The 20,440-nt window shown below is 52.0% G+C and overlaps 1 protein-coding gene across 1 annotated transcript in view; it reads right to left on the minus strand.

Moving 5' to 3' along the window:
• BANP (BTG3 associated nuclear protein) overlaps positions 1–20,440 on the minus strand; it is a 115,215-nt gene that overhangs the window by 8,353 nt on the left and 86,422 nt on the right. The window contains exon 16 of the mRNA XM_058440264.1: positions 3,717–3,782. Within this exon, the coding sequence (XP_058296247.1) occupies positions 3,717–3,782 (66 nt within the window). The remainder of the gene's footprint in view (positions 1–3,716; positions 3,783–20,440) is intronic.

Raw genomic sequence — 20,440 nt, forward strand, 5'->3', positions numbered from 1 at the left:
CAAGATGGGGCAAGCCCACTGGAGCGCCCTCCATCTGGGCCTGGGGCTGGAGCTGGGCTGCGTGCAGGGACAGGGGGCTGGGCTGGGTGCAGGGACGGGGGTTAGGCCGGGTGCAGGGACAAGGGCAGGAAAGAGAGAGCAAGTCCCTGTCAGCCGCAGAGACTCTGGCTCAGACCACAAGGCTGGGGACGAGGGCGCCCAGGGAGGTGGAGCCCCTGGAGAGAGAACCTTCTTCCCGAGGAAGGAAGGGAGAGCAGACGTTCCTGCCGATGTGCAAACCCACCAGTAACTTTTCAGTGATGCCTGGGAACAGACTGGGCAAGGCTGCACTTGCAAAGGGGGCTGGGGAGGAGTTCCACACTCAGTTCCACCACGCGCCCAGGCAGTCACTCTGTCCTGGGTGGATCCGCAGCCACCCACGTTCCTGCCCCAGACCCTGGGATGGCGCCCACTGGAGGAGGCATCCAGCACCCGCACTGGTGGGCTCTTCTGTGAGGCCCTGCACAAACTGCATTTCCCACTCATCACAGCACAGGCACACTGCTGGCCCCAAGAAAGTTCCGGGAAAAATATCCTTAGGGCTGTCGCAGAGGTGTCTCAGGGCTGTGAATAAAGCAAGCTGCCTGAACCAGTGTTTCTCAACTATTCCCACCAGGCCGAGGCCTTGAAAACTCCTGACCGGCAGGAAATGGTCTGCGTGGCGCAGGGACTTGACTGGTAACTCCCAAGCGCCCGCCCACCTGCCTGCCCTCCACAACAGCACTGGGACCCTGGCGCATGCCCAAGGTTCGTGCCAACCAGGTGACCGCCAGAAAACCCAAGCCTGGGGCAAGCAGCAGAGGAGCGCACGGCAAGCCCGCACCTCCTCCATCCCCAGCTCTCAGGAGCCTGTGCCACACAGCCGGAGCTCTGCAGGGGCCACAGGTGGGCCGAGTGCACGACGCTTTCCACTTCGGGCACCTCTGTCAGACACCCACCTCTAAACTACGTGTGAAAACAGAAACGAAGTGCGTGGCCACAAGCAGAGCAATGCCACTCCAAGCACCTCCTCATCAGACACGCGGCACGTCACGGACCGACGACAGTGGGGGGAGGGGAGGGTGGGTCTGTTGGGGACGGAGGGAGCACTGACACAGTGGATGTCACAGGGAGGCCGTGTACAATGTGTAACTGCGGGAAGGCAAGGCTCAGCCGGGAGCACTGTCAGGGTCCCCTCATCTCAGGGTGTAACCATGCAGGAAGAATGGAGTGGGGAGATTGACAGGTTGGGTGGAGACCTGGGGTTTACCCGGGGGTGGAGCAGGGCGAGGTCAGTGAAAGGGCGGAGGACTAGGACTGGGGCAGCCGGCTGTCCAGGGCAGGGGTGGCCAGAGCATGGCAGGGTGAGCGCCGTGGGGTGTGGGGGGGGCGGGCACTGGGGAGCGGCTCTGAATGGGAGTGGCAGCAGCTGACCCCCTTAGATTTGGAAATAGTGCCAAGGAAAAAAAAGGACTCTGAAACTCTGGCATAAAATACCCATAAAGTATCTCAAATCAGGTATGAGCGGTAGCAGTGCAGCAGGTGAGATGGGGCTGGCCGAGAGCCCCTCAGGACACAGACCCTGGGTCCCGTCTTGCGGCGGGAGGGGGGGCACGCAGCAGGGTGCAGGGTCACAGCCTGGTTCCAGCTCGAGTCTCCTCCCTGAGGGAGGCCCCACGTGGCGTAGGTGGGAACCATGCAGCATGGGGCAAGACACCTGGGTGACACTGGCTGGGGGCCGAGAGGCCAAAAACTGTGATGCCCCACACCCAGCCCAGCGGCTCTGACCCCCTCGGCCCCATGAGACCAGCCACACAAGCCAGTCGGCCACTCCACTGGCATCAAAGCAAAGAACACACTGAGTGGCAGGCAGCACAGAGCTGCAAAGGGTCAAAGGTCAGCGGCTTCATTTTCCCCACACACCTGGGCCCTAGGACCCCGCCACGTGCTGTGTGTCTAACACCAATTAATAAAAAAGAGAGCGAGCGTGCATTCCTATAACTGGGTTTCCAGGCAAGTTCAAAACTCAGCAAAATAATTTGCCTGGTACCTCCATCCAAAAATGTCTAGGCTGCTGTGGCAACGTGCCCCACTGTTGCCTCTGCCCGGCACAGTCACCCAGCCTCGGACAGCCACTGACAGCGCCGCTGCCTCCCCTCCACCCTGGAAGACCCTCGAGTCTCCCGAGGAAGTGCGAGAGGGAGCACCCGCACCGCTGGGAGCGGCGTTTCGAAGGCTGATGGCAAAGACACACAGGCAACGTAGGCAAGATTTGGCATCTTCCTGGGGGAAAAAAAAAACTGAAGAAAATGATTCAATGTTTTGAGTTTTTCAAGAATCTATCAACAGAAACTTCTAGTTTCCTCCTTGATTCATGGGTTAGGATTTTCTCATTTCTGCCTCAAAACTACATTTTTCCAGGCAACGTGGTTTTACTTTATGTGAACAACACAGCTCAGCTGAAAATAAACAGAATTTCAGGCAAAAGGAGCAGGAGGCACTTGTTTTTGGGAACAGAGGCCACAGTGTCAGACACCGAGTCAAAGCTGGGTTCCTTCGAGCTCCTTCTGGCTGTGGGCGTGGCCGAGGCCCTTCACCAGGCGGCCAGGCCGGCAGCACCCACCAATCCACAAGGCAGCAACAGCGCCACAGAGAGAAACGACACCAAACTCCCAAGTTTCACTCAAAGTAAAATTACCGCCTGTTGGTAATGTCAGCCTCAGGGGTGAGGAATGTTCCCTGGACATTCACTTCCCGTTAATACATTTATTGGGCAGCTCAGTTCCACGTTCGTGAACCTCATCTCAGAGTCTAAAAGCTGTGTACCTGAGGGATCCCCTGGCAGGGGACCCCTTCATGAGGAAAGGCTCTTTCGAGCCCTCGGTGCTCTAAGGAACGTGTCTGGGAGAAGCCCCATCTGCCCCGAGGCCGCCTCGCATGGTCACAGCTCACCCTGCACCTGCCGCAGTAGTGGGATGGCAGAGGCTGCCCGGTCGCTATCTCAGGCTTGTAAAAGCCACAGGCGCAGGCGCACACCCTCTCCCGTGCTCCCGTCCCCACCAAGAATCCTAAGCTGGGCAGTGGGCCCAGGAGGGACAGGAAGGAGGTGGAAGGCAAGCATGGCTGGGGTCCTCCCAGAGGGGAGCTGCTCCGCCGGGGACACCGTGGGGCTGGGATCCCGCGGGCCTCCCGGGATCAGGGTGCCCTTCCACACTCGCTTTCTTTGTGCTCTACCCGAGCAAGCATGCAACCTGGTCCTGCCACCAGCCCAGTTCCCCTGAATAAAAACAAAAGCAGAGCCGGTCCCTGCTCTCCTCCCTCCTAGGTTGACCAGTTCAGCCTGAGGGAACCATCACCACTTGTGCCATCAATTTTCTGAACAAAAGATGGCGAGAAATTCTTCCCCCGTTCCTGTTGTGTCTTCAGAAAGCAGCTGCAAGCGCGTCTCACCCCAGCTCGCTGTGCTAGGCAGAGCTACCCACCCCACAAAGACACCCAGGTCCCAATCCCTGGGCCCTGTTTAGGTGTTACTTTACATGGGCAAAGGGATCTCACAGATGTGGCTCAACTGATCACCCTCACAAGGTGCGATGACCCTGGATGGCCAGGTAGGCCCAGTGTCATCGCGGGGGTCTTTAAAAGCAGAGACTCCTCCCAGCCACAGAGGGTGGGAGAGATGGGATGTACAAAGGACTCACCTGGCCACTGCTGGCTTTGAAGACGGATGGGGCCAGGAGGCAGGGGATGCGGGTGGCCTCTAGAAGCTGGAAAAGGCAAGAAAACGAATTTTCCCCTGGAGCCTCCAGAAGGACCAACCCTGCCTTGCTTTCAGCCCACTGAGACCCAGGATGGGCTTCTGCCCTCCGGTAAAGCCACAGGGTCTGTGGTCATTTGTTATGGCAGCCACAGGAGCCTCCAGCCAGGTCCCCAAAGGGCTCTTTATTAAAACATCAAATTCCCAAACAGCAAAAACAACAGAAACAAAAGGCCTGGCAGTCCGTGCCTTCAGGGCGGGCTGGCAGCTGCAGGGAGAGCAACCACTTTTTTCCATTGAAAGAGTTTGCACTGTAGGAGTTTTTAAGAGCCAACACAAAAATTGGAGGAGGAAAAAAACTGAAATGTCCTCTATAACTCGTGTTCCCCTGGTGGCCACTGGGCTCTAGCCACCTCCCAGGGCCTCCTGACAGCCTGAAGGTCAAGGCCCTCAGAAGCTGAGGGGTCCTGGCTGTCTCCTATCCCAGCCGGAGGAGCGCCCTGCGGGCAAGAGAGGCAGCACCCCCAACTGCATGAAGGCACCAGGCTCCCATCTGGCACTGCCAGCCATGAGAGCTCCACGGGAATCTCGTGTCTGGCAAAAGCACTGTTGTTTTTTAAGGGAGGAAGGCATGTCCGGGAGGGGTCCCCAGGCCTCCCCGGTGAGTGCCACGTGGTGCCACACAGGCGCCCAGCCTGGCAATGCCCTCTCCTCGGCAAACCCTCGGCCAACCCAATTCCGGCCTGGACACCTGGCCGCATCCTGGGAGCATCTGTCCATGGGAGGCAGGTGGGTTGTTTTGCTCATTCAAGGCCCACTCGTTTCTTGAACCCTAAGTGAATGCGCACATCTGTCCTCCAAATAAAAGCCACTCTCCCAGCTCCATGATGCCACCACTGCTTCCAAGGGTGCTAAGGGAGATGAAGCCACTGTCCCTGGCCACACGGGACCACAGGGCAAGGGTGCAAGGGACGCACAGGGTGCTGGGAGAGCCGCCACGGAGGCAGGCCCCGCTGTGGACGCACATCTGCCTCCCCATCCACCGCCTCGCTGTCCACCCCCCTCCACTCTCCCCCTGCTCCCCTGCGCCTCTCAAGCCCCCGACACCTCCTGCCCCAGCCTCACGCTCTGCTGTCTCTGAAGAGAACCCCCGACCCTGGTCCCCCAGCGCCGGTGCCTGCTTGTGGTTGGCCCCCACGAAAACACGAGTTCCAGGGCAGCAACAAGGTCTGCGCCTTTGTTCCCCACAAAAGCCCTGGTACCTCTTTCTTCGAATCTTAAGTGTACATTAAGTGTTTTGCTCATTTCTGAAAAACTTATCAAAACAAAATCAATGTAGAAACATTTGAAAGTCCTGACTTTTCAAATGAACTCCCAGTTGAGAACATTTTCTACTTTTATTTTCATTCACCACTTGGGTATGCCTACCTTCATGGTTATTGTAAAGCTGCAAAGTTAGATTCTGAGGTTTCTGACATTGTAATTCTTCCAACGTAATGAGCTGCATAGATTGTGTGAAAAGTCGTGTCACTGGCAACGATGGCAGAACAACATCACTGTCAGGATGCCATGACGTGCCTTCCACAGCCAGAGGAGGGCAGAACCCTCTTGGAAATCAGCAACACGGTTTCCCAGGTCTCATTAAGAAAAGCTGTGATCTGATCTTAAACTCATCTGTCAAGGGATCTTTTAAAATGTAAAATGATTACAAAATCATCACAGGAGCTTGTGCACAGAAGGCGATATCAGAAATGACCAGCGGTCACCCCATGGACGGGCTGAGAGTCGAGGCTGGGAGGGGACTCACTTTCTCTAAGGACCTGGTGGACTGTTTCCTATTTTTGCCATATGTGGATTTCATAATGAAACACTGAATTCCTATTAACTAACCAAGGACGCTGAGCCGGGCCACGTGGAAGGGCAGGGAGGAGCACAACAACACAACTCCTTCTGGGACCAGCTCTCAGGCCAGGGCAGAAAGGGTCCACAGCGGGGAGGGCAGGGCCGAGAGGCGAAAACCGAGGCACTGGGCCTAGAAATAAGGGAACCGGGGTCAGCAGATCCCACAAGGACAACGCCGTGAAACACACAGAAATGAAGGCACAGCGTGCTCTGAGAACAGTCACACAGAAGGCCGCGGTGCGCCCTCCACTTGGCTGCGCTGCTGCAGGCTGAGGGCACCTCCATGCACTGCGCAGCCTCTTAAAACACATGGGAGGCTGAGATATAGTTTGTTGATTTGGACTTGATTTTAAATTGGTAATGAGTAAAACTCAGCGGTCAGCTCTTAAATGTGAAGCAGCAAAAATGAGGTCATGCCAGGGTCCCTACAGAGTGCTGCATGCCCCAAGATGAGCGCCCTGGGATCCGCGCAGTTGATCCTGCTGCCGGTAGGATGGGGCCCTACGATGAAAGGACCCCCAAGTCTGATGCAGGCCTTCAGGGGTAGAGCAGGCTGGGCCGAATTCCCACTTAGTAGTGCCCAACAATGAATGTTCAATCCCTTCTTTCCTCTCCCTGCCAGCTTATGTCTGGAGCAGGGCCCCAGTCTCAGGCATTTCCAAACCAGCTCTGGAATGCAGAAGCCGCTCACTGGAACGGACGGTGTCCTGGCTCCCAGGCCCCAGGGACGCTGGCCTGTGGCTAAACTTGAAGCAGACTTCCCAAAGGGCAGCACTGCATCATCTCAAGAGAGGCTGTTGGTTGGGGACAGGGCTGGAGACATGTGCTACTTTCCCAGCTCCATTCAGAGGGTTTTCCCCTGAACGTTTTTGAAACAGAGCCAGTTGTTTTCAGATAAAAGAAAGCAGGAGAAGGTAGAAATGGGAGCAACCTACCGAGGGAACCCCGGCCTAAAAGCACTGCATTTTGAGCACACACATCTGGTTTCCTCTATCTACTGAGAATGCAGAAATTCTGTGTAATGCCCAACTGAGATCATGCTAAACTGGTGTAAATCTAAGGGCAATGCAAGAAGCCCAAGGACTTCTCAGTACTATTTAGATACAAAATCCTGAATCTAACCAAGAATCCATTCAGATGCAATGCAAAACCAAACAAAAGAACCCCACCCCCATGCATTTAAAAGATACACTCTGAACACTGCTGAAGTGTGTGGACAGAAGCGAGGATGGAACCACTCATCCACAGGTGTGCTGGAAAAGCCAGGAAGTCCTTTGTTTTTGTCATTTAGCTTTGAATCCAACTTGTTAAGGTATGAGGGCTGAGACTGTAACCAAGGTGCCTTTTTCAAATCTAGATGTTCACTTCAAAGTAGCTTCCTCATACTAGAAAAATGAGGTGCTCAGGCTGGGCGCGGTGGCTCACACCTGTAATCCCAGCACTTTGGGAGGCCGAGGCGGGCTGGTCACTTGAGGTTAGGAGACCAGCCTGACCAACATGGAAAAACCCCGTCTCCACTAAAAATACAAAATTAGCCAGGCATGGTGGCGCATGCCTGTAATCCCAGCTACTGAGGAGGCTGAGGCAGGAGAATTGCTTGAACCCGGGAGGTGGAGGTTGCGGTGAGCCGAGATCGTGCCATTGCATTCCAGCCTGGGCAACAAGAGCAAAAACTCCGTCTCAAAAAAAAGAAAAATGAGGTGCTCAGAGAAAGAGGCTCATCCCAGTGATGCCCCCAACTGGCCTAAAATCTGTCTCCTACGTTCCTACAAGAAATGCCAAAAGGCCACATCATCATTCTGAAGCCTTTAAACCCACTGATGGGAATACTAACATGTGTCCTTAAATTCCATTTCTAATGCTTTTCACAAACCAAATCACCCATTAGTGGATGGTCAGAAACAGAGCACACACGGCAGGCCAGCGCAGGCAAATGTAGAAACCTGCTTCTCCTGGAGAACAAGAAACAGCACACAGAAACTTCTTGCAGACCTCAGGGTTTAAGTCAACTGATCCAATGTTTTAGAAAATCGTTCTTCAGGCCAAAAAGGCTAAATTTCAGAGCTAACAGGCTAACAGCTATAAGCCAGATTTACAGCCCAGAGCGATGGCAAGATGCCCCAGGGGACCCCACATTCACACAAAGGTGCCTTGTGGCAAGCGGTAGGCACAGCAGTCTCCGCGGTGCTCTGCGGCTGGCTCCAGCGTTTCAGCATGAACCTCAGTCAGGCACAGCCTCGGGAGAATGCAAAACAAAGGCTAAAAACTCGAAAGAAGGAAGTGGAGGCCTGCGGGTGCTTGCCGCCCACCCCACCCTTCCAGCAGGACGGCGCTCCTGGGAGTGACCTTAACCGTGTGTGTGTCTTGGGGTCTTCTGACTGACTGGGGCAGGGTGGGGGACATTTAAGAACACAACCAAAGTCACCCCGAGGCCTGTGGCGCTCTCCATGGACCACAGGCCTCTGGCTTCTGGATGGCAAGAGGGAGGGTGGGCGGGCAGGGGATGAGGAAGAGTGGGAAGAAAATAAGGATGTATCTGCATGACACGTGCACAAGCCTGCCATCACCGTGGCGCTGCTCAGGCATCCTCAGGAAAGGGAGAGGGGCAGGTCGGGGAGCCCAGCCAGGCTGCCATCCAGTTTCACACCTTGAGGGGCTGAGATGCCAGCCCAGAGCTGACGGTGAGAAGAGCCTCTCCCCCCGCCTCCCGCAGAAAGAGACCACCTCCACGTGCCTCCACGCACCCTCCAGATGGCACCGTTCTCATGGCTCTGGTCATTTCTTTAACTTGGAAAACTTACTGTATGGCACAAAAAATACGTTTGAAGCCACCATGATAGGGCAAAAGAACAAACTTCTAAAAACACGTGATCCAACGTTCCCACTAAGCTAACTTCAGTCGGAAGCCTCCACACAGGATCACTCGCGTGTCCAACGTCAGCTGATCTCCCTCCTAATCGTGATGGAAAAACGTGGCTTTTAAACAGAGAGTGGGCCAGCCTTCCCAATCTCAGCCCCACACTGACCATCCGAGTGGAGGAGTGACAAGCAGGCCACGCCAGGCTGAGGAGACCCAGAGAGATCCCTCGTCAGGTGGGCTCTGCCTGGAGGGCAACGCACGGCAGTCTCTGCACACACTTCAAACTATGTTATGCTTAGAAACATACGTCCTTGCCACTCATGCCGACAGGTGGTTGCTATGCACTGGTGGCGAAGAGCACCTTTGTACACTTCTCACACAAGCCGCTCACACTTTGGCACCTTCGGCCACAGCAGAGCACCCCTCACTTGGGTAAGTCAGAGCACCTGCCATTTTCAGAGGAAGGCGCAGAGATGGACAGCTGCGCCAAGCCAGTCTCACCATACACTACACAGAGAACCCCACCATGTGCCAACCTCAGCCCTCCTGGGGTGTGTGTGTGCAGGTCTGGAGCCTGAATGTGAGCCTTCCCCACCAGGCTGTGGCTCCAGGTGACTCCACCCCAATGCCGGGTCTAAAGTGCATCTGACCTAGGCGCATCCAGCGGGGTGTCCATGACCGTGTGGTCTCACATAGGGAGCAGAGGAGGGGGCCTGGCGTGTGTCACGTCCGATAGACCTAGGTGCATTCAGCGGGGTGTCCATGACCGTGCGGTCTCACACAGGCAGGAGAGGAGGGGGTCTGGCATGTGTCACGTCCGACATTGCAGCTGGTAGGGCCCTGAAAGGACACGAGGAGTAGCACACATCTCCGTCGGGAAGCCCCAGAGCACCCAGAACCCCATCAAACTCACATCTTCCTGCAAAAAGCTTCATCTGTGGTGTTGAGCCAGGGCTCAGCACACGCCTGCAGGAATGTGGGGCCAAGGAGAGGCGGTGGCCATCATTCTGCCAAAGATGGTATGGGGATGGGGAGGGTCCTGTGGCCTGAACCGTGTCCCTTAAAAAGCAACTCTCAATGACCTCTGGTACCTGTGAACTTGGGCTTAATTGAAAACAGGGTCTTTGCAAATTTAAGTTACAGTGAGGCCACACTGGGCTCAGGTGGGTCCTAACCCAGTGACAGGGGCCTTATGAAAAGAAGCAGATTTGAACACAGAGAAGCAGAGGAGGGGTAGAGATTGGAACAGTGTGGCATCAAGCCCAGGAACAGCAAGCACTGCTGAGAAGGGAAGGCAGTTCCCCCTCTCTACACCTTCACACACCTCCCCCCTGCCCCACCCCACCTCCCACCCCGCCCTTACAGCACAGCCTCCAGGAGCATCCAGACTCTTCTCAAGGTCATGCCCCGCCACCAGCAGGAGCATGGTCCTCAGCACTGCGGTACAGGGGTTCCGACCAGGCAACATCCCTGATACACACCGGGCGTGAGGGACACCACTGGAGGAGCAGCTGCCGAAAGCAGGAGCAGCAGCTCAGGGGCCGACCAGGAGGCAGAAGGAAAAGCCAGCAGGGGCCCCTTTATGGGCTTTTCGTTGATCTCACTTTGGGAGACAACGTAAACAATGCCCTGAACGTTATAAATAAGAGATTGTCTACACATGAAAGTAATTCTAGGTTACTTTTCTACCCTTGATGCATATTTTATGTCCAGAGCCAATTATGCAATGCAGCCAAGAGCAGCCATGTGTCCAAGTTGCTTCTTAATTACAACCTCCCAGTCCCGTGCTCTCAGATACCACAGGCTCCCTGCAAACCCCGAGGCAGGACACACATGTTTCATCTGGGGCTGCGACTCCTTAGAGAAAATGGAAGGAACGATGGTGGTGGGTTTTATTAAACCTTTGCCAAGTTCCCCTGTACTGCCTGTGTGAGAGGAACAGCCCGTCCGGTGGTCAGAGTGAAGAGGAATCCCCCGAAGCTCTGGTCTGCGGATCAGAAATGGCCCCTGTGCTTGAGTCACTTAGGAAGCCACAGCACTGTTGTGGAGCTGGGCCCTGCTGCGGACCAAGCCCCATTTTTACACCTAAGGCCTTACAGGGCCCAGGAGGGAGCTCAGTCAACGAAGGCGCCTGACATCAGCACGTCGCAGCCCTGCCCGCCGTCCTCCTCGGGCCCACCCGCGTGAAACCCAACTAATCGCAAGCTCCCGTTTGAGGAAGAAAAGGAGCTTTGATCGCACTGTCCCTCAGTTTCCCAAAGGCCAGTGAGTCAAAAAACATCACCTTCTCCACCAGGCACCTCAACACACTTTAGCACCAGCTTTAACGTTTCAACCAGGCACCTGCACAGTCCTGCATCTACAATCTCTAGATGAAAGATTCCTCCTAAATACACAATGAATTTAACAGCCACTCAGCGGTTCACTCTCAGAGTGAAAAAAAGGTAGGAAATTATATTACGCTTGAACCCTTTCTTCCCGTGTAACTCCGCCGCTTCACAGTTTAAGGGGACAGGAATGTGACTTCAATCAGGCTCGCTGGCCCACACCGAGCCTCGGTGCCTGGCTTGTCGGAACACAGGCGGCCACTCGCTGCCCCGCACCGCACTGTCCGGAAAGCGCTCGCTGCATGCCCCGCACCTCCTCACTGCGGGCATCCGGCCAGCACCACTCACCCTGGAGTCCAGGGTGCGGAGACAGGGCCAGCGCGAGTCACTGCACGCCCCCGCCCCCGCCCAGATGGCCCCGCCATCTCTCTTAACTTGTCAGAAGTCAGACTGTCTCGCACGGTGCTGCAACTTCCCTTCTGGGATGTAAAAACCAGGACCCAAACACTGCCAACATGAAGGGTGTGAAGAACATTCTTTCAATTTTACACAATGTGGGCCAGTCAGAGTGCCTGCATTTTGCACGAGGGAAAAGCCGGGGCCTAAACAGAATCAGCATGAAGAGACCTGAGGGGTGTTTTCCACTCCTCGTTTCTTGACTCTGGCGAGGTGAACATGTGGAGGGGACCGCAAGAGTCTCCAGGGCATCTCCCTGGAGAAGGCTCACCTCCAGCCACCATCCTTCCTCTGGAGGCCAGGAATCCTGGTGTAGCAGCAACGCCCAGGTTTCCTTTCGCCAGCAGCTATGCTGGTAGCCTTCCAGAAGATAATTCTTGGGGCAAAACAGTCCTACACATCCATTAGCTGCTCCGCACAGAGGCACCCAAAGCAAGAGGCGTGCTGGGTGAGCTCCTGGCGGCTGGCCTGTACCCCACATCGAAGCGTCCCATGCCAGCTGTGTGAAGTCGCTCCCTCCCCCAACGTGGCAGGCCTGCCCACCAGAAAAGGCAGACACGGCTCAACAACGGCAACAGAAAAGTCTCAGAACACCCAAAGAATCACCAAAACTCCCTTATTCAGAAAAAGTTCTCACATTTGGATCCTACCAAAACAATATGTAAAATTATTCAGAAGTCACACTTTTTCTGCTTATTGAGTTACAGAGTTTTAAGTCAGTACTGTTCTATATGTTTTCATGATTAAAGATTTTTTGGACATAAGCCGTAGTTTTAAATGGCTCAAACAAGAGTATTTCCAAATGTTTTCAATGTGTGCATCATAGAACTAACTGCTGACGTGCAACAGTCCCCATTGTATTCATTCACTCAGTGATCACTCGGTGTTGCTAAGTATACTACACTGGGTATGACACGTAATAGAAATGAATAAAATTTGGGTTTTACATTATTTAAACTCTTTTACTTAACCTTTTAAATATATATTTGAAAATGGTAAAATTGATCAAAAACAATCTTCAAATCATCAGGCCTGCCACCACTGTCTGACGTCACAGAGTGTGATGCGGGGCTAAACAAAAGGGCCAGGAGTGCAGGGGCCAGCGTGAAGCGTGGCCAGAGCAGTGGGAGTGTCTCAGGGGTTGTGATAAAGACACTTCAGCTTCAGCTAACAGCGAGCCCTTCGAAGGCACCATTGTTTCAACTGAGTAAAACACTGAAAATGGACATTTCAGTCATCATTTCATCTAAGTTCTCTCTCTAAAAAAAAAAAGAGAGAGAGAGAATACGCTTCCCAGCCAAACACTTTGTCCAGCTTGTCCTGGGCCCTTGCCTGACTTAAAGATTCTTCTGTGCTGCAACCACAGACAGTGTCCCAAGAAATTCAACAGGACAAAAATGATAGCCCTCAAAATAGTCCACCTATTTTACTGACTAGTCATCACTCAAGCCTGAAACTACCTTCCTTGCTGCTTGCCAAAACAGACGAAGAAGCAAAGGAGCAGAGAGTCCTTGGAGTTCCACAGCCACTCCACACTCTCAGAACACTCTGCTACATACAGCAAGCCTATTAGGGGACACAAGGACCCCTCCAGTGTCAGAGCCACAGGCAGGAGACACCAAGGCCTCCCTTTGTAAGTCAGGGCCCCACCTCCCCAGACAGGGCAAGGAACCTGAAGAGCCAGCTGTCCAGGTGGGCCTGAGCCCCTCAGCAAGGCAGCAGGAGGCATACGGGCGGCTCCACACCTTTCCCAGGGGGTTCCTTGGGACTAGTCAACACCAAACTCACTCCACTTCTGACCTTTTATGGTTTAAATTACATTTTCCACCATTTCTGGTAGAGAAGGCTTTTCCATAAGAGATTAATTCCCTGAACCACTGAGAGTCTCCAAGATTTCTGCTTGTGTTTTGGCATATAATGCAGGAATATATTTTCTTGATGGGAGCATTTTTATTAAAAGTGACACAGGGTGTGTGTCTAGGAAGGTGAGATGATCCTCCCTCTGTGACAAACCATTCAGAGTGGCCTAAAGCCTCCTGGAAATACAAGAGGCCATTTTTCAGCTATAGATAAAGACACCCTGCACACACATACTCCTTCTCCTTGCTCTCTCCAAAAAAATCCTACACGTAAAATGTTGGACATTTCCCATGTTTCTAATCTTTTTCCCAGCTGGGTCTAGAAGGCCTTATTTCATGGAAAAAGATTCTGAAGGCCTCTGAAACTTACACTGAAGCAAAGTATCAGGAGGAACACAAATGCCAAAGATGGGAGAGAAGCTGAAAAGCTTCAAGGTCACCAAGCCTGCTGTCAGCTGAACCCTGGTCAAGTCATTGCACACGTGCACAGTGGGAAAGCCCTGAATCTGTCACTGCTTTGCTTAACTTTACTAAATATACATGCGTCATGTGTACATACACATATTCAATTATTCAGGGGTGTGTGTAGGGAGGGGGTGGGTGGGTGTATGCATTAGAGATGGGTTTACCAGAACATACACAAAATACCTCCTAGCTTTTCCAGTGATTTCACACTGTTTAGCCTATAAACATATATAAGCTTTGTTCGTGCACATCTTAGGTAACGTTAGCTACAGCTGTTTAAAAAAAAAAAGCGGCAAAAAACGGCAAAAAAAAGCTATTAAAATACACACATATTAGAAACAGTACTAAATAATTTCATGATTCATGATCTAAGCAGCATGATTAACACTCAAGCCTTGAAATGTTTCCCATGTGACTGAAAATCTTCCAAATATAGAGAAAGAACTGACCCAAATTTAAACATCTCAATAGATATAATATCCCCTAGGAACAGAGTTTGGTACTAACTGTTCAAAACATACTACACATTGGATTCAATCTGCAGAATCCAAATTCAACACTGTGAAGGCTTTACCCTGAAGCAACACTGAGGACCTTCCATTTCTATCACACCTAAGCTACTACTCAAGGCCTACATAGTAAGGACAGAAGCCACACCCACTGACCCTCCATAAACATTCCTATGAGCTGGGCAAAGGAAGCAGTGTCATTTCAGTCTCGACAGGAAGAGGGTGAGAGGCCAATAAGTAGACAGATTAGAAAACAACTCAGGATAACCAGGAAATTCACTTGACCCCTTGACGGTGCTGGTGCTCACGCTGTTGATGGCTGTGATAGCACTGGGAGTGGTGGTGGTGGTGGAAGTAAGGGCAACGGAGAGGGTGACAGGGACAATGGTGGTGGAGGTCATGCTTGTGATAGATGTGTTGTTGGTAGTGGTGGTGAGGATGAGGGACATAATAGTGGTGGAGGTGGTGGTAGTGGTTGTTACGGTCGTTGTGTTGGTGACGATGATGGTGATAGTAGAGGTGGTGGTGGTAGTGGTTGTTAGGGTGGTTGTGTTGGTGATGATGATGATGGAGATGACAGGAGAGGTGGTGGTGGTTGCATTGCTGATGATGACGACAGTGGTGGAAGTGGTGGTAGTGTTTGTCAGGGTGGTTGTTGATGATGATGATGATGGAGATGATAGAGATGATGGTGGAGGTGGAGGTGGTTGTGTTGGTGATGGTGATGATGGAGATGACAGTGGTAGAGGTGGTGGTGGTGGTAAAGGTGGTTGTGTTGGTGATGGTGATGACAGTGAAGGAGGTAGGGGTGGGAGTGGCTGTTAGGGTGGTTGTGTTGGTGATGATGGAGATGACAGTGGTAGAGGTGGTGGTGGTGGTGAAGGTGGCTGTGTTGGTGATGGTGATGGAGATGATAGTGAAGGAGGTGGGGGTGGTAGTGGTTGTTAGGGTGGTTGTGTTGGTGATGATGATATGATGATGGAGATGATAATGGTAGAGGTAGTGGTGGTAGTGTTTGTTAAGGTGGTTGTGGCTGTGTTGGGGATGATGATGGAGATGATAGTGGTGGAGGTGGTGATGGTAGTGGTTAAGGTGGTTGTGTTGGTGATGATGATGGAGATGATAGAGAAGGAGGTGGTGGTGGTAGTGACTCTTAGGGTGGTTGTGTTGGTGATAATGATGGAGATGACAGTGGTGAGGGTGGTAGTGGTAGTGGTTGTTAAGGTGGTTATGTTAGTGATGATGATGGAGATGATAATGGTAATGGTGGTGGTGGTAGTGGTTAGGGTGGTTGGGTTGGTGATGATGATGGAGATGATAGTGGTCGAGGTGGTGGTGATAGCAGTTGTTAGGGTGGTTGTGATGATGGTGGCAATTATGATAATGGTGAGGACGATGGAGGTGGTAGAGGTGGTTGTGTTGGCAGTGGTAGTAGGTGGAGGTGATGATGATGGTGGAGCTCTGGGGGATCTGTACGCAATGTTCAGGAATCATGAGAGTTGCGTTCTGGATGTATGACTTTAACTCCTTCAACGGTCCTGGAAAAGCTCCTGTCAACTGTCTTCATCTCCAAAATAAGAATAGCACTCAACCTAGTCACCAAACTTAATCTCATTTCTCTTCAGAAATGCAAGACAGGTGAAGATATAGGAGAAAGCAAGTCTCTAACTTCAGAGAGGGGCCCCTGAGTTAATGTAGGTAGAGCGCTAGCTTGCAACAATGCTTTAGAAGGTGTATTTCAGCTTTCTAAGGATGAATTGGATATGCCAGGGAATGTCCATACCTGCATTTGAGCTGAAGTGACCTCTGATTATCTTTCTTGTGTTTTGTTTTGACTTTCTTTAGTAACAATTTAGTAGTAACTAGAACAACAAACACACCAGCACGTGTCCAGGAATGCGTGCCTGTCCTTGGCTGTTAGAGTGCCCAGCGAGAGGAACTCCAGATACAGTGGTCCAAGAGGTATCTGAGGTCAGCTAGTAGCAGCTACCAATTCCAGAAACATACTGATTTGGAGTATTATTTCTTGGTCATGTGAGGAAATGTTTAGGTCTTCACTTTATTTTCTTAAACTCCTCAAATAAATGAGATGAATGGAATGCAAACGATACCTCAAAAATTGTATAAATCTGGATTTTTAAAATCTAGACTTTTTAATACAGGAAAGAAAGCTCTAAGTCTATTTAACAATTATTATTTAATGATGCATCATTATAAAAATGTACTTATCATCAGCCGAGCTGTCCCCAACAAAGCACACAGTTAATAAATCAAGAGAAATCCTGAATTTCTCTATGCAGATTTTTATGTCAGGTGGATGGGCTGCTGTCTTCCTGAGATCACAACACTGGAGGTGACAGACCAGCCCCACAACGTGCAACTGTGGTAGGGAAAGGCACCCCTGAGAGAGGGAAGCGTGGCTCACCGAATCCATATCTACGTGGGAACACATCGCGCTCGGCACTGCAGCAGTGCCTGGGAATGGCCGCGCTTCCCGTGTGCCTACCGCGCATGGGGCACCGAGGCTGAGCCCGAAGGAGGCATGGGCTCCTGCAAAGCCCATGCTTCCTACAAGCTCACTGTGTGCTGGGCACTGGTCCTGCCCTTAAGGGGCTCCATACCTACCCATGCAGGGCAGCGACAGGCCCTGAAAGGTGCCGTACCCCTCCCACGCCCTGCAGGCTGCCCCGCACCTGAATCTTTTCAAATTCAAGATTCTGGCATGGACATTTTGCCCCATCCCTGAAGGGAAGCGCAGTTTCCAGAGGTTCGAGGGGTCTGCGGCCTCAGCCCTAAACCACTGGGGAGCCCCCATCCTGGAGCCTTGATCTCATGCTGTGAGGCCCGCCACTACATGGCGAGGGACCGGGGTGCTGCGGTCAACAGCTTGGCTGTGGCAGCAAGAGATCACGGAAGAAGAATGACTGCGCAGCTGGCTATGCAGGCCAACACCCTCGTGTTTAGCGTTCTACAGAGCTCTGGGATGTCTGCAACCTACCAGCAAGCACATGAGAAACAAGCAGGCTGGGTGTGGGGGCTCACACCCATAATCCCAGCACTTTGGGAGGCTGAGGCAGGCGGATCGCTTGAGCTCAGGAGTTTGAGACCAGCCTGTGCAACAGGGCAAAACTCCGTCTCTATAAAAATAAAAAAATCAGCAGGTCGTGGTGGTGCGCACCTGTAGTCCCAGCTACTCGGGAGGCTGAGGTGGGAGGATTGCTTGAACCTGGAGGCAGAGGCTGCAGTGAGCCGTGATTGCACCACTGCACTCCAGCCTCGACAACAGAGTGAGACTGTCTCTAAAAATAAAAATAAAAAATTAAAATTAAAAAACAGCAAATACACACCCCCCACACTTATCCAAATGATGGGTTTCTGAGTGCAGATGCCCTTACACAATCGCAGCTCACTCGTGCCTGGTCCTAATTGCCAGGTCTGGACAAGACTCCTGTGGGCTACAACGACACTTAGGCCGCTGGCAGTTCAAGATGCTCAACACAACCATTAGCAAGTGCGTGTCTTAAAGAGGCATAGCTATTAGTTTAAGACCATCTTGTCAGCCTGGTGTGGTGGCTCATGCCTGTAACCTGAGCACTCTGGGAGGCTGAGGCAGGTGGCCTCCTTAAGCCCAGGAGTTCAAGACCAGCCTGACAACATGGCAAAACCCTGTCTCTACAAAAAAATACAAAAATCAGCTGGGTGTGATAGCCCGAGCTGTGGTCCCAGCCACCGGGGAGGCTGAGGTGGGAGGATCGCCTGAGCCTGGGAGGCAGAGGCTGCAGTGAGCCAAGATCACACCACTGCACTCCAGCCTGGGCAAGAGGGCGAGACCGTGTCTCGTCGATTAGCTAGCTAGCTAGGTAGACAGCATCTTGGCTATGTTTAGCTGGAACTGTCCCTGTTAATATTCACTGACACATCAGGAATAAGACCGGAGGACGAGGATTCCCATCCCTGTGAACGTGACTGAGAAGCTCACCAGCCGGCCACGCCCACACCAGCTCTTTCCTGAAGAGGGTTCTTAATTGGAAGACTATCATATCATACTCTAATTAGAATAACACATTTCCTATGCTGTATGTAATCTAAATCCCCAAGAAAACAATTGTCTGTAAAGAAATCAGAGGGAGGAGGAAACACGTTTTCCTTCTGGCACACTGAAACGCATTAGAGATGTCTGGTGTTCATCGGATGCCGTGTGGCTGGGGCGTTGTGTCACTGAGCATGTGGCCACAGCCCTCTCCATTCCTGGAGTGCCTGAGCCCAGCCATCTCCCCCATGACTCCACCCGAAAAACCCTCTCAAGAGCTGTGGTGTTTATGAGAGATACTGGTTTTGTCCCTGGTTCCTGGCCCGTAACTCCCACAGCCCTGGTTCGTCTCTTGTTATGATGCCAGGTGTGTGGGCCTCAGGGGTGGGCTCTCACCCTCCTTTCACTCTAATGATCCCCCGCTTGCTGACTGTGGGTCTTAAAACTCTCCCATGAGAGGGTCCTGTCCTAGACCCTGGGGAAGGAATGCTCATGTCACGAAGTTTCCATAAAAACCCAAGAGGGCAGGTTTGGTGAGCTTCCAGACAGCTGGTCCACCAGGTCCTGGAGGATGGTGCCCAGGGAAGGCCTGGAAGTTCTGTGCCCCTTCCCCTATACCTTGCCGGATGTGTCTCCACACCTATCGCCTATGTGGTATCCTTTATGATAATAAACACAGTAAACAAAAGTGCTTCCCTGAGCTCTGCAAGCCACTCCAGCAAATTAATCAAACCCAAAGATGGGTCGTGGGAAGCCCAACCTGAAGCCAGTTGGCCAGAAGTTCCGAGGCCCGAACTTGCGACTGGTGTGGTTGGGGGGCAGTCCCCGAGCCCTCAACCCATGCGATCCGACGCTCTGTGTCAGAACTGAATTAGAGGACACCCCGCTGGTGTCCACTGCTTGCCGTGTCCAGAAAAAAACCCACGTTTGGTCCCAGCAGTCTTTTTGTGTGTTGATGATGGTCACAGTGTGAGAGCAAAGGAAACATGGTCCGCAGAGCTTTCCCAACATGAGAGTCCGGTGCACCGTGCTGTCTCAAAGACCCCGCACCCCACACCTGACGACGACATTGACTTCAGAGCCTTCAACTGTGAGGTCACAATCTGTGGTGAGCACCAATTCGATACCAAGAACACTGTTAGAATCGAGGTCCTTTCTTTAATCTGTGGTGAGCTCCGATTCAATACCGAGAACACTGTTAGAATCCACCTCCTTTCTTTAATCTGTGGTGAGCTCCGATTCAATACCAAGAACACTGTTAGAATGGACGTCCTTTCTTTAATCTGTGGTGAGCTCCGATTCAATACCGAGAACACTGTTAGAATCCACCTCCTTTCCTTAATCTGTGGTGAGCTCCGATTCAATACCGAGAACACTGTTAGAATCCACCTCCTTTACTTAATCTGTGGTGAGCACCGATTCAATACCAAGAACACTGTTAGAATGGACGTCCTTTCTTTAATCTGTGGTGAGCACCGATTCAATACCAAGAACACTGTTAGAATCCACCTCCTTTCTTTAATCTGTGGTGAGCACCGATTCAATACCAAGAACACTGTTAGAATCCACCTCCTTTCCTTAATCTGTGGTGAGCTCCGACTCAATACCAAGAACACTGTTAGAATGGACGTCCTTTCTTTAATCTGTGGTGAGCTCCGATTCAATACCGAGAACACTGTTAGAATGGACGTCCTTTCTTTAATCTGTGGTGAGCACCGATTCAATACCGAGAACACTGTTAGAATGGACGTCCTTTCTTTAATCTGTGGTGAGCACCGATTCAATACCAAGAACACTGTTAGAATCCACCTCCTTTCCTTAATCTGTGGTGAGCTCCGACTCAATACCAAGAACACTGTTAGAATCGAGGTCCTTTCTTTAATCTGTGGTGAGCTCCGATTCAATACCGAGAACACTGTTAGAATCCACCTCCTTTCTTTAATCTGTGGTGAGCGCCGATTCAATAACAAGAACACTGTTAGAATGGACGTCCTTTCTTTAATCTGTGGTGAGTGCCGATTCGATACCGAGAACACTTAGAATCCACCTCCTTTCTTTAATCTGTGGTGAGCGCTGATTCGATACTGAGAACACTATTAGAACGGATGTTCTTTCTTCTGGCCCCTTCTTTCCTCCATTACTGAAATCCAACCTCCCATATGGTGTCTGCGTTTTATTTAATTCTACAACTGTGCCACAATCTCCTCAATGAGGCAGATTAGTTATTTCTCCAAACGATTAGATACTTCTGGAAAATTAT

The sequence above is a fragment of the Hylobates moloch genome, unplaced genomic scaffold (genome assembly GCF_009828535.3).
Source record: "Hylobates moloch isolate HMO894 unplaced genomic scaffold, HMol_V3 SCAFFOLD_6, whole genome shotgun sequence".
Classification (NCBI taxonomy): domain Eukaryota; kingdom Metazoa; phylum Chordata; class Mammalia; order Primates; family Hylobatidae; genus Hylobates; species Hylobates moloch.